Source organism: Mobula hypostoma, chromosome 5 (genome assembly GCF_963921235.1).
Source record: "Mobula hypostoma chromosome 5, sMobHyp1.1, whole genome shotgun sequence".
Classification (NCBI taxonomy): Eukaryota; Metazoa; Chordata; class Chondrichthyes; order Myliobatiformes; family Myliobatidae; genus Mobula; species Mobula hypostoma.
Window position 1 is genome coordinate 27,714,386 of NC_086101.1, and position 14,483 is coordinate 27,728,868.

The window sequence follows — 14,483 nt, forward strand, 5'->3', positions numbered from 1 at the left end:
AACATCCTCCATTGCTGTCTGTTCTTGGCCATCAAAACCAACATGACTCTCTGGGTTATTGAGACACACCAGCCTGCAAAGCCTATGGTAAGGTTATGATTCTCTTGGAGGAGAGCAGGCAGGTGAATCACCCTTTATTTTGGTCCTGGTCTTGGTGGTGTTCAGGGTTTCCTTCCTCGTGCCTGCAGCTTCCTCTCGGTTTTCACTACAGTCGGTCACACAAGTCCCGGGCAGAGACTCGGGAATACCATCACACGCAGATGCAGAATGACACTGTGTTGCTGTTTCTGTAACAATCTTGCTTTACCAGTCAGGTTTTTAGCCCGGAGCTGAATGACTGACCGGTGGATCACTTGATCTGGCCTCTGTCCTTTGACCTGTTTGGTGTGGGTGACCCTGCCAAGAGTCAAAGCACAAAGCCCTGACTCCAGGCAACGTGGCTGTCTGGGTCATTGAGGCACAGAAGCCTGCAAGGCCTATGGCAAAGGTTATGATCCTATTGGTGGAGAGCAGGCAGGTGAATCATCCTTTATTGACCTTGGAGGCTGTCAGTTGACAGCACACACACCTTGTTCAGCTGCACCAATTCAGCAAAGGGTTCTGAGATACAGGCCCACTGGTTCCACTGTGGACAAGTGCTGATAGAAAGTGCTCACCATCCGAGGGCTGATAGAGTCGTCCACATGCAACGTCTTCAGACTGACATCTGTGGCCTGGACAAACATCTCGGCGGGACTGTAAGAGAGAGCTGACAGGAGAAGCTGCGGATCTGGCCCTTCCTCGTATTCCACCGAGAGTATCTGAAACTGGGAGGCACAAGCCGAAAGAGGCAGCAGTGAGCTTCAGAATGGGAGTGGTTGTACACGTTCAGGATCAGTCAATGCCAGCTCTCAAATCAGGCCACACTTCCCGATTAATGGGTTACAACGGAGTATGCAGAGAATGGGGATGGCCAGAGAGAGTGGTGAATTGATTAGGGTGACAGCATGTGGTGAATGGGTGACAGTGATGGTACACAGAGAATGGGTGACAGTGAGAGCGCACTGGGAATGGTTGACAGTGAGGGTGTGCGGTGAATGGGTGACAGTGACGGCACATGGTGAATGGGTGACGGTGACTACACACGGTGAATGGGTGATGATGAGGGAATGCAGTGAATGGGTGGCGGTGACTGCACACGGTGAATGGGTGATGATGAGGGTGTGTGGTGAATGGGTGACGGTGACTGCACATGGTGAATGGGTGACGGTGACTGCACATGGTGAATGGGTGATGATGAGGGTGTGCGGTGAATGGGTGACGGTGAATGGGTAATGATGAGGATGTGCGGTGAATGGGTGACGGTGACTGCACACGGTGAATGGGTGAAGATGAGGGTGTGCGGTGAATGGGTGACGGTGAATGGGTAATGATGAGGATGTGCGGTGAATGGGTGACGGTAACTGCACACGGGGAATGGGTGACGATGAGGGTGTGCGGTGAGTGGGTTACTGTGAGAGTGTACATTGAATGGATTACAGTGAGAATGTATTGAATGGGTTACGGTGAGAGTGTATTGAATGGGTTATGGTGAGAGTGTATTTAATGGGTTACGGTGAGAGTGTATTTAATGGGTTGCAGTGAGAGTGTACATTGAATGGGTTACAGTGAGAGTGTATTGAATGGGTTACAGTGAGAGTGTATTGAATGGGTTACTGTGAAAGTGTACATTGAATGGGTTACAGTGAGAATGTATTGAATGAGTTACGGAGGAGGTGTACATTGAATGGGTTACGGTGAGAGTGCATTGAATGGGTTATGGTGAGAGTGTATTGAATGGGTTACAGTGAGAGTGTATTGAATGGGTTACGGTGAGAGTGTATTGAATGGGTTACAGTGTGAGTATACATTGAATGGGTTATAGTGAGAGTGTACATTGAATGGGTTATGCTGAGAGTGTTTTGAATGGGTTACGGTGAGAGTGAACATTGAATGGATTACGGTGAGAGTGTGTATTGAATGGGTTACAGTGAGAGTGTATTGAATGGGTTACGGTGTGAGTATACATTGAATGGGTTATGGTGAGAGTGTCTTGAATGGGTTACGCTGAGAGTGTACATTGAATGGGTTACGGTGAGAGTGTATTGAATGGGTTACGGTGGGAGTGTGTTGAATGCGTTACGGTTAGAGTGCATTGAATGGGTTACGGGGGGGTGTGTATTGAATGGGTACGGCGAGAGTGTATTGAATGGGTTACAGTGAGAGTGTATTGAATGGGTTACGGTATGAGTATACATTGAATGGGTTACTGTGAGAGTGTACATTGAATGGGTTATGGTGAGAGTGTATTGAATGGGTTACGGTGAGTGTACATTGAATGGGTTACAGTGAGAGTGTATTGAATGGGTTACGGTGAGAGTGTATTGAATGGGTTACGGTGAGAGTGTGTATTAAATGGGTTACGGTGAGAGTGTATTGAATGGGTTACGGTGAGAGTGTATTGAATGGGTTACAGTGGGAGTGTGTTGAATGCGTTACGGTTAGAGTGCATTGAATGGGTTACGGGAGGGTGTGTATTGAATGGGTATGGTGAGAGTGTATTGAATGGGTTACAGTGAGAGTGTATTGAATGGGTTACGGTTAGAGTGCATTGAATGGGTTACGGGGGGGTGTGTATTGAATGGGTACGGCGAGAGTGTATTGAATGGGTTACAGTGAGAGTGTATCGAATGGGTTACGGTATGAGTATACATTGAATGGGTTACTGTGAGAGTGTACATTGAATGGGTTATGGTGAGAGTGTATTGAATGGGTTACGGTGAGTGTACATTGAATGGGTTACAGTGAGAGTGTATTGAATGGGTTACGGTGAGAGTGTATTGAATGGGTTACGGTGAGAGTGTGTATTAAATGGGTTACGGTGAGAGTGTATTGAATGGGTTACAGTGAGAGTGTATTGAATGGGTTACGGTATGAGTATACATTGAATGGGTTACTGTGAGAGTGTACATTGAATGGGTTATGGTGAGAGTGTATTGAATGGGTTACGGTGAGTGTACATTGAATGGGTTACAGTGAGAGTGTATTGAATGGGTTACGGTGAGAGTGTATTGAATGGGTTACGGTGAGAGTGTGTATTAAATGGGTTACGGTGAGAGTGTATTGAATGGGTTACGGTGAGAGTGTATTGAATGGGTTACAGTGGGAGTGTGTTGAATGCGTTACGGTTAGAGTGCATTGAATGGGTTACGGGAGGGTGTGTATTGAATGGGTATGGTGAGAGTGTATTGAATGGGTTACAGTGAGAGTGTATTGAATGGGTTACGGTGTGAGTATACATTGAATGGGTTATAGCGAGAGTGTACATTGAATGGGTTATGGTGAGAGTGTGTATTTAATGGGTTACGGTGAGAGTGAACATTGAATGGATTACGGTGAGAGTGTACATTGAATGGGTTACGGTGAATAGCGTGTATTGAATGGGTTACGGTGAGAATGTATTGAATGGTTTACGGTGAGTGTATATTGAATGGGTTACAGTGAGAGTGTATTGAATGGGTTACGCTGAGAGTATGTATTAAATGGGTTACAGTGAGAGTGTATTGAATGAGATACGGTGGTGTACACTGAATGGGTTACAGTGAGAGTGTATTGAATGGGTTAAGGTGGGGGTGTACATTGAATGGGTTACAGTGAGAGTGTATTGAATGAGTTACGGTGAGTGTGTATTGAATGAGTTACAGAGGAGGTGTACATTGAATGGGTTACGGTGAGAGTGTATTGAATGGGTTACGGTGAGAGTGTATTGAATGGGTTACGGTGAGAGTGTGTATTAAATGGGTTACGGTGAGAGTGTATCGAATGGGTTACGGTGGGGGTGTACATTGAATGGGTTACAGTGTGAGTGTACACTGAATGGGTTACAGTGAGAGTGTATTGAATGAGTTACGGAGGAGGTGTACATTGAATGGGTTACGGTGAGACTGTACATTGAATGGGTTACGGTGAGAGTGTATTGAATGGGTTACGGTGAGAGTGTATTGAATGGGTTACGGTGAGAGTGTATTGAATGAGTTACGGAGGAGGTGTACATTGAATGGGTTACGGTGAGACTGTACATTGAATGGGTTACGGTGAGAGTGTATTGAATGGGTTACAGTGAGAGTGTATTGAATGAGTTACGGAGGAGGTGTACATTGAATGAGTTACGGTGAGACTGTACATTGAATGGGTTACGGTGAGAGTGTATTGAATGGGTTACGGTGAGAGTGTGTATTAAATGGATTACGGTGAGAGTGTATTGAATGAGATACGGTGGTGTACATTGAATGGGTTACAGTGTGAGCGTACACTGAATGGTTACAGTGAGAGTGTATTGAATGAGTTACGGTGAGAGTGTATCGAATGGGTTACGGTGAGAGTGTATTGAATGGGTTACAGTGAGACTGTACATTGAATGGGTTACGGTGAATGTACATTGAATGGGTTACGGTGAGTGTACATTGAATGGGTTACGGTGAGTGTGTACGTTGAATGGTTTATACTGAGAATGTGCCTGATCTGGCCCAGGTTTTATCTTTCCCTCTGTGACAGAGCCCCAGGGCCTTTAATGCTCAACCTATTTTATCAGTTCACTACATGACAGACCAGGTGTGGGATCCACCTTGGTATCACACAGGCTCTCGACCTCCACTCGAACAGAGTCGGCGATGATCTCCCTCTGGCCGTTCTGTAGGAGGTAATACGCCACAATCCGGAAGTACGGCACCATGGGCTGCGTGATGGTCAGCTGGAACGACGTCTCCGGGCGCCTCTCGATTCTTTGGAAATCCAGCATTCTGCCTTTGCCAAGAACCTTTGTGAAGGAGGCCAACAGGTAAGGAGAGTACAGGCACATTCTAAATTTCAGGGGCATACATCTGCAACAGCGGCTGTAATCCATGCAAGACTCTGACTTCCCCTCTCCCATTCTGGGCACTGTGTCCAAGCAAGGCTAGGATCAGCTTCGCAAAGGACCACACTACAGGAGGATATGGAGCCCATACAGTTAATGCGTCTTCCCCCTCCCAACAGACCATCGTCAATGATTTATTTCCTTATTTGTTCTCAGATGGCTAACATCACCTCCCTTACAGTTTCCTGTGTTTGTTTATGGTGATCAATTCATTCCATATGACTCCATGACATTCCCGACAACTCCCTCCAGATCCTACACACTCAGGGCAACTGACAACAGCCAATTAACTCACCAGAATGGCTCTATATCTTCCTAACATTTCCATTGAGTAACCCACCCTCTGGTTTGACCTCTCACCTACAATCTAAGGACAATTTACAGGGGCCAGTTAACCCATTGGCGGGCATGCCTTTGGGATGTAGGACCTACTGGGGACACCCCACGTGATCACAGGGAGATCAGGAAATCTCCACACATGAACAGCACCAAGGATGGGGTCAAACCCATGTCTTGGTAGCAGCTGCACCTTGGTGCCACCCCAACATGTTCTCAAGTAGTTGGCTGTTCAGTTTTGTTTACAATCAGACTGATTTGAGATGTTTTAAAGTTTCTATACAAGTGCACTTCTGTTTGAATTTGACCTAATCCAAAACTTTGCCCCTGTGTCACAAGCTCCACATGTACGTCCCTTCCTCCTTTTGGATATCTTTCCCAAGTTTTTGAACTCCCATATCACCTCATGTACTGGCATCGCCTCTTGCTTCCCAACAATTAAAGACCACTTGCACACCAAAAGTTTTCCCGGAAGTTTTCTGAACCAACCATGTAGTTGTAGAAATGAACATGATCAGTATCAAGCAGGCCGGGAGCTGTCAAGTTCACGGTGATAATATCTTCTGGATAGAGGAGGGCATTGGGCACTTTGATATGCAGATACCTCCTTCTGGCAGTCTGGTGTCTCTTCACCACTGCGTGTTTCTTTACAGCATTTGTGGGCGTATTTCCAACTCTGGCCTGGAAGGGACCAAAGACAGGGTGAGTGTTGAGGGATACATTTACAGGCAGGATGATACATCCTGAGGAGATTTGAGAGACTGCAGATATTGGAATCTGGAGCAGCCAACGGCCGGCTGGAGGACCTCAGAGGGTAAGAGCAGCATCCGTGGGGCGAAAGGAATTTGTCAACATTTCAGATCGAAACCCTGCTCAGGACTCTTGACACCGGGTTTCAACCTGAAACGTCAACAGTTCCTTTTCCTCCTGTGGATGCTGCTCGACCCACTGAGTTTCTCCAGCAAATGGTATGATACACCCCTCCTCCAAATAACACCCAATAGAGTAGAATGTTGGCTTTGGAAGCGGTGTAAAACGCACACCACACCAGCCACCCTGCTGTACAAGATGCTCACTGGGCAAGCAGCATTTGAGGAAAGAGAAACAGTTAATATTTCCGCTCCTGGTCCCTGGAAAGACAGAAACAAATGAGACCACACGACAGAGGAGGTCATAGAATCATAGAGTCATACAGCATGGAAACAGGCGCATCAGCCCAACTCATCCCTGCCTTCCAAGCTCTTCCTATTCGCCTGCATGAGGCCCTGAACCTTTCCTGTGCATATACCCGACCAAATGCCTTTTTAATGTTGAAATGCACCTGCTTCTACCATGTCCTCTGCCAGTTTTCCTTCTACTCACCACCATCTGTGTGGAAAAGTTGTCACTCAGCTCCACTTTGCATCCTTTCCCTCTCATCTTAAACCTATACCCTCTAGGTTCAGACCCCCCTATCCCAGGGAAAGCATGTGAGCATCCACCTTACTGTGCCCTTCATGACTTTACAACTCTCTATAACAGGCGCTCCCAACCTTTTTGATGCCATGGACCCCTACCATTAACCAAGGGGTCCGTGCAGCCCAGGTTGGGAACCTTTGCTCTATGTCACCCACACCTCAGCCTCCTACACTTCAGGGGAAAAAAGGTTTCTCCTAATAATTCAAGCTGGACTATCCCAGTAACATCCTAGTGAAGTTTGTTTTGAATTTTTTTTAGTATAAATGATATTGGAGATGAAGAAGGGGTGGAATGATGTGTGAAATAAAAGGAATTTCTCCAGTGGGTGAAATTATTTAGTTGTTATGGGGCATTTAAAGTCAGGTTAATTTCCTTTGCCTGTTGCATACTGAGGACAAAGTTAGCAATGGGTCCGTTCTCATAAAAAGCATGTTATCTGCATTTGTAGAGCTGGGTTCAGAGTCCAGCTGGTTGCAACATGCCCAGTCAGAAGATGAGCTGCTGTTCCTCAAACTTCATTGAACATTATGGTCAGAATGCAGGAGAGAGAGTGATGGGGAATTAAAGTGTCAGACAATGGGAAGAACAGGGTCACCCTTGGGGACTGAACACGACTGTTCTACCAAGTGGTCGCTCCAATATAAAAGTGACCACAGTCTGGGCTTGGGCCCGGCTCACTTTTCAGACCAATGAATGAGACAGACGCCGGACTACCAGAATCTCCAAACAATTGGAGGCCAGATTACTGGAGTGTTGGCCATAAAGGGTGGGTCTGTGAAACTCTGCAATCCCCAGACATAGCGAAACAAAAGAGGGTTGAACCTCAACATCTCACCACCACCTAAACCTGAGGGGGAATCTATGACGTTCACGTAGCCTTGAACATGGGATGTTGTAATTCGATGAATGGTCATTATAATCTGCAATAAATTCATTGCCCTTATCCTGGAAACCCTTTAAATCAAGGTTAATGCTCAGTGAAATTGCCCATTCACCCTCAATTGAAAGTAGATGTCCCACAATGATTGAGCAATCTCTCAGTTTCCTCTTCCCCAGTGCAAACTGATCTTAGCTCCAGTGGATGCCCAGGACTACTGATGTCCTTAAATAACAAGGATACCATCTACTCTAGTGATTTGTTGGGCACGAAGCCAAGTGGTTAAGGCGTTCGTCTAGTGACCTGAAGGTCGCTAGTTCGAGCCTCAGCTGTGGCAGCGTGTTTGCGTCCTTGAGCAAGGCGCTGAACCACACATTGCTCTAGTGTCTGTGTGAGGAGTGGCGCCCCACACAGACTTCCAATCTGCGCCTTGTAAGGCATGAAAATGCCCGACGCAGGCCTCTCATGGTCTGAGTTGCCATTCCCTCCCCTCCCTCCTAGTGATTCTGCAGATGCTGGAAATCCAGAGTAATGCCCACAAAATGGTGGAGAGGCTCAGCAGGTCAGGCAGCATCTATGGAGAGGCATAAAGAGCCAATATTTTGGGCTGAGACCCTTGATCAGCACCATCCCATTAAACAACATTCCAGGGCAGCAGGAAATAATGTCTGGACATTCTTGTGGACATCGTATAATTTTACAAAGAGCTGTACAGCAGCAGTACATTGCAAGGCATGAAGGAGCATAAATTACAACAAGAAATAAAACAAAATAAACAGTGTAAAAGAGGAATATTGAGGCAATGTTCATGAGTGATGGCGAACGAGAAGAAGCAGGTCCTAAAACATTGAGTGTGCATCTTCTTGCTCCTGTACCTCCCCCTCTGATGACAGCAAAGAGAAGGAGGCTTGTCCAAGGTAGTGACGGCTCTTTAGTATGGGGCCGCCTTTTTGGAGCACTGCTTTTTGAAGTTGTCCTCTCTGGTGAGGTGGGTTGAGCTTGTGATGGTACTGGCTAAGTCTATGCAACCACTAAGAATGTCCTCCGCAGTACATTAATAGAATTATTTTCAAATTTAGAGATACAGAACAGAATAGGCCTTCTGCTCCTTCGAGCCGTGGAGCAAACATCCCCAATTTAACCCTAGTCTAATCACAGTACAATTTACAATGACCAATGAACCTACTAATCGGTACGTCTTTAGACTGTGGGAGGAAACCGGACCATCCGGGAGGAAATCCATGCATTCCACAGGGAGGACATAAAGACAATGCTGAGATTGAACTTTGAACTCCGGCGCCCCAACCTGTAATAGCATTGTATGAGCCACTACGCTACCGTTGCACCCTCTACTTGCTAGAGTCTCCGGTGACGTACCAGTCTCCAAGTCCTAATGTACTCTACTGACATTCCCTCTTTGTGATTTCATCAATATTATTCTGTGATGGAGAGTTTGTCAACTATTGTTGTAAAATTATGTTGTGCACGGCCAGATTGGTTATTCAACAGTAATCAAGGAGCAGCATGCCTTTAAAATCTGAGTTACATTCCTAACATTCCCATAGCTTCTACAGTTTATAAAATGCCAAAATTTAAAGCCTAGATGGTTATTATCACTGGGGAGGAGATGTAGGAGCCTGGAGACCCACACTCAATGATTCAGGATCATTTTCTTTCCATCCACTATAAGATTTCCCAATGGTCCATGAACCATAATTTCTTTTTTTGCACAATTTATTCCTTATTATAAAATATTTCACTAAATTTTCTCTGTAGCCCTTACCCTTTATTGTTATTGTTTGACCTTGTTCTCTCTCAATGCACCATGTAATGAATTGATCTGTATGATCAGTGTGCCAGACAATCTTTTCACTCTAATGTGGTACAGGTGACAATATTGAAATAAAACCCAATTCCAGTTTTATGTCCTTGCACTATCCTGCTGCTACATTTCGCATATTACATTAGTGATAGTAATAGTGATTCTGTCAAAAAGTCAAAGCCAAGTTTATTGTCATCTGCACAAGTCTATGTATGCACAGGTGCAATGAAAAACTTACATACAGCAGCATCATAAAGACGTACCGGTTAGCAGCAGCATATGTAAGGCTCCTTTTCATTGACTACAGCTCTGCCTTTAATGCCATTGTTCCAAATAAACTGATTCCTAAGCTCCGGAACCTGGGCTTTAGCACTCAGATCTGCAGCTGGATCTTCAACTTCCTCACAGACAGGACCCAGGCTGTAAAAATAGGGGACAAGCTCTCCTCTACAATCACTCTGATCACCGGTGCCCCACAAGGCTGTGGACTCAGCCCCCTGCTGTACTCACTGCACATCCATGATTGTGTAGCCAAGTTTCCATCAAACTCAATATATAAGTTTGCTGATGACACAACGATTGTAGGCCGTATCTCGGGTAGTGATGAGTTTGAGTACAGAGAGAAAATTAAGAACCTGGTGGCATGGTGCAAAGACAATAACCTATCCCTCAACGTCAGCAAGACAAAGGAATTGGTTGTTGACTTCAGAAGGAGCAGCAGACCGCATAACCCAATTTACATCAGTGGTGCGCAAGTGGAACAGGTCAAAAGCTTTAAGTTCCTCGGGGTCAATATCACAAATGACCTGACTTGGTCCAACCAAGCAGAGATCACTGCCAAGAAGGCCCACCAGCGCCTTTACTTCCTGAGAAAACTAAAGAAATTTGGCCTGTCCCCTAAAACCCTCACTAATTTTTATAGATGCACCGTAGAAAGCATTCTTCTAGGGTGCATCACAACCTGGTATGGAAGTTGTCCTGTCCAAGACCAAAAGAAGCTGCAGAAGATCGTGAACATGGCGCAGCACATCACACAAACCAATCTTCCGTCCTTGGACTCACTTTACACCGCACGCTGTCGGAGCAGTTCTGCCAGGATAATCAAGGACACGACCCACCCAGCCAACAGACTTTTCATCCCTCTTCCCTCTCCGAGCCCTCATGAACAGTAGGTTAGAGGAGGTGACTTACTGTGATGTTCATGCTGAGTACGTCCACGGGAGTGGTAAATAAGAAAGTTATCTCGCCGAGCATGTCGGTCTGTCCTTCAATTGACTCCTTAATTATTGCTTCTTCCAGGATACTTACGTCCATGAGAACTGAAATGTTTTGTACAGGGGAACCGTTGGGATAGGTAACCGATATCTGCAAAACAGGAAGACATGAAGGAAAAGATGAAAATGTTCTTAAGGTACCATCTGATGGGCTTCCTCACTCTACTCTCTTCTAAGTGATTTTGGATCATCATTCCGTGGAAGGAAGACATTCAAATCATCTAATCTGCTTCCTTGTTGGAGTAATCTCACTGATCCCATTTAGAGTATGGAACCTGGAACAGCACAGCTTTGGAACAGGCCTAAAGCCTACTACACTGTGCCTAATTAAACTAATCTAATCCCTTCTGCCTGCATATGGTCCAAATCTTTACACTCTGCACATTCCTTTGCCTATCTGAGAGCTTCTTAAATGCCTCTAGCATATCTGCCCCCACCACAACACCTGGCAACTCTTTTGAACGTCCCTTTCAATGTATGTTCTCTAGTATTAGACATTTTGACGCTAAGTAAAAGATTCTGACTCCTAAGCCATCAACACCTTTAGAGAAAACAACCCATTTCTCCAATTTCTCCTTATAGCTCAAATCCTCTAGTCAAGTTGGCATACAAGTGAACCTTCCCTGCAGCTTCTTCAAAGCTCCAAGTTCTTCCTAGGCCTAACACTAACCCTGATCTTTCCTGCAATGGAGTGACCAGAACTGAGTGCAATACTCCAGATACGGCCTATCCAGAGTCTTATAAAACTGCAACATAACTTCCTGATTCTTGAACTTGTTGCCTTGACAAATCCTGTTAATCATACCATATGCCTTCTTTGCTACTTGTGTGACCACTTTCATGGAGTTTGCTTGCTTGTATCTCAGAACGCTGCTTACTATTTTCATGTGGGTGTAGCTTGAGTACTCTAGTTCCCTCCCACATCTCAAAGATGTTATGGTGGATTAACCAGCCACTATTTGGGAGAAGGGTGGGGGCAAGAGGAAGAGAGAATGGCAGGTTGCTTTGAATGGTATAGACAGACCAAATGGCCTCCTTATATGTTGTGGGAAGGCATGAGGAACATCTCTACTAGGTAAGATAACCCTTTAAACTACACATGGATCACCAGCTGCCCGTCCCTGAGAGAATTCACACCTTGCTCAGTTTGTTTTTCATTATTCATTTACGGGATGTGGGCTTCGCAGGGAGAGCTCGTCTTTAATTGCTCTTCCCTAGTTACCCCTCAGAAGATGGTGGTGAGCTGCCTTCTTGAACCGCTGCAGTCCTCGAGGTGTGGGTACACATGCAATGCTGCCAGGGAGGGGATTCCATGACTTTGCCCCAATGACAATTAAGGAACGGTGATATATCTCCGAGTCAGGCCAGGTATACGGTTGGGAGGACAACTCTCAGCTGGTGGCAGTTGCCTATGCTTTCTGCCGCCTTGTCCTTCTTGCTGGTAGAGGTGGTGGGTTGGGAAGGTCCTGGCTAAGGAGTCTTGGTGAGTTGCTACAGTGATGGTACAAATGGCTTCCATTGTACATTGGTGGTGGAGTGAGTGACCGATTGTGGATCGGCTGCCCACCCGGCAGGCTGCTGTGCCCTGTACGGTGATGAGCATCCAGAGTGTTACTGATGCTGCACTCACCCAGGCAAGAGGAGAGTGCTCCATCTCACTCTTGACTTACCAACGATGGACAGGTCTTGGGGAGTTGGGAGGTGAGTGACTCACCACAGGATTCACAGCACCTGCCCTGATCTTGTAGCCACGTTGTGCAAATGGCCACTCCAGTTCAGTGTCTGGTCTACAGTACAAGGCCATAAGGTATAGGAGCAGAATTAGGCCATTTGGCCCATCGAGTCTGTTTCCCCAGTTCATGATGGCTGATCCAATATCCTGCTGGGGTATTAGTCCACCTCCGGTTCAGGAGCAAACTATCTTATTGTGCAGGTCCCACCTTCCCTGGAAGAGAGCCCATTGATCCAAATATCTTATGCCCTCCATCCTACACTAACTCCTTAGCCACGTGTAATCTTCCTAGTTCTGCCCTCACTAGCACATGTCATGGGTAGCAATCCTGAGATCACAACCCTGGAGATCCTTGCTCTTTAACTTAGCACCTAACTCCCTGAATTCTCTGTGCAGAACCTTGTCACTCATCCTACCCATGTCATTGGTACCAACATGGACCACAGCTTCTGGCTGTTCACCCTCCCACTTAAGAGTTTTGAGAACTCGATTTGAGATATCCCAGACCCTGGCACCCAGGAGGAAACATACCATTAGGGAATCTTTTTCTCGCCCACCGAACCTCCTGTCTGTTGCCCCAACTAATGATTCTGCTGTCACTACAACATGCCTCTTCTCCACCGTCCACTTCCCTTCTGAGTCACAGAGCCTGACTCAGTGCCAGAGACCTGACCACTGTGACTTTCCTCCATTAGATCTACACCCGCCCCCCCATCAGTATCCAAAGAGATATACCTGTTGTTGAGGCAGATAGCCACAGGGGTACTCTGCACTGGTTCCTTAACCCTTTCCTCTTCCTGCCTGTCACCCAGTTTCCCGTATCCTGCACCTTGGGTGTAACTACCTCATTGCATGCCCTCGCTATCATACCCTCTGCCTCCCGAATGATCCTGAATTCATCCAGTCCCAGCTCCAGTTCCTTAACATGGATTGTTAGGAACTGCACCTGGATGTACTTCATGCAGTTGTAGTCATCAGGGACACTGGAAATCTCCCTGCTTTCCCATATCCTACAAAAGGAGCATTCTATTACCCTGCCTGGAATCTCTGTTGTCCTAGCTGAGCAGATAACCCAGCCAACACACTTTTCATCCTCTTCCCTCTGGGAGAAGGCTCAGGAGCTTGAAGACTCGTACGGCCAGATTTGGGAACAACTTCTTTCCAACTGTGATAAGACTGCTGAACGGATCCTGACCCGGATCTGGGCCGTACCCTCCAAATATCCAGACCTGCCTCTCGGTTTTTTTGCACGACCTTACTTTCCATTTTACTATTTTCTATTTATGACTTATAAATTAAATTTTTAATATTTACTAGTTTTTACTATTTCTAATATTTAATATTTGTAATCCAGGGAGTGGGAAGCCCAGAATCAAATATCGCTGATGATTGTACGTTGCAGTACCAATTGTTTGGTGACAATAAAGTATAAAGTATAAAAAGAAAGGAAGGAACAAAAACTCAACATTGAGCTTTTCTTTCCTGTGCTTTCTCTGACTGAAGCTTCCCTTCACAGAAGCCTCGAAGAGCTAAAGCATCAGGATCACTTCTCTGACTCTGTCCACTCCGACGACAGCCGCTGTGTTTGCCCCTGCCTTCCTTTAACTTGCTCTTACTAATCAATCCCAACCGGCGACCGGCCACTGGTCAAAACTCTTCTTCACTGTAGCAAGCTGCTGCTGGCTGTTTTACTAAGGCAGTCGACCTGAGTGAAATCCTTTCCTCTCAAAACTTCTGTTGTCTGGATTAGTCGCTGGTCAAAGCTCTTTTCTGCTGTAGTGACCCGCCGCTGGCTTTTCTACTCGGGCAGTGGACCTCATTGAAATACCCTCCTCTCAAAACTTCCGACTTCCGGATTGGGCGCTCCTGGGGTACTGACAGAGGGGGATTCATTGACAGTAGTGCCATGGAGTGGCAGGCATTGAGAGCCCGGTAGCCAGCCCAATATCCCCAACAAGCCTGACAAAAGATTTGAAACAGCTAAGTGCAAGTTTAAGCTGACATGGTCTTTTCCACACCTTGTCCGTGGTATTGGTCGTGTCAAATAAAAT

General features: G+C 46.1%; 1 protein-coding gene across 1 annotated transcript in view; it reads right to left on the minus strand.

Annotated features, from left to right (window-relative positions):
• Positions 1-14,483, minus strand: part of LOC134346711 (complement C3-like) — a 74,212-nt gene that overhangs the window by 27,697 nt on the left and 32,032 nt on the right. The window contains exons 11-14 of the mRNA XM_063048267.1: positions 10,618-10,791; positions 5,759-5,950; positions 4,643-4,834; positions 657-806 (exon numbers count right to left, since the gene is read on the minus strand). Of these exons, the coding sequence (XP_062904337.1) occupies positions 657-806; positions 4,643-4,834; positions 5,759-5,950; positions 10,618-10,791 (708 nt within the window). The remainder of the gene's footprint in view (positions 1-656; positions 807-4,642; positions 4,835-5,758; positions 5,951-10,617; positions 10,792-14,483) is intronic.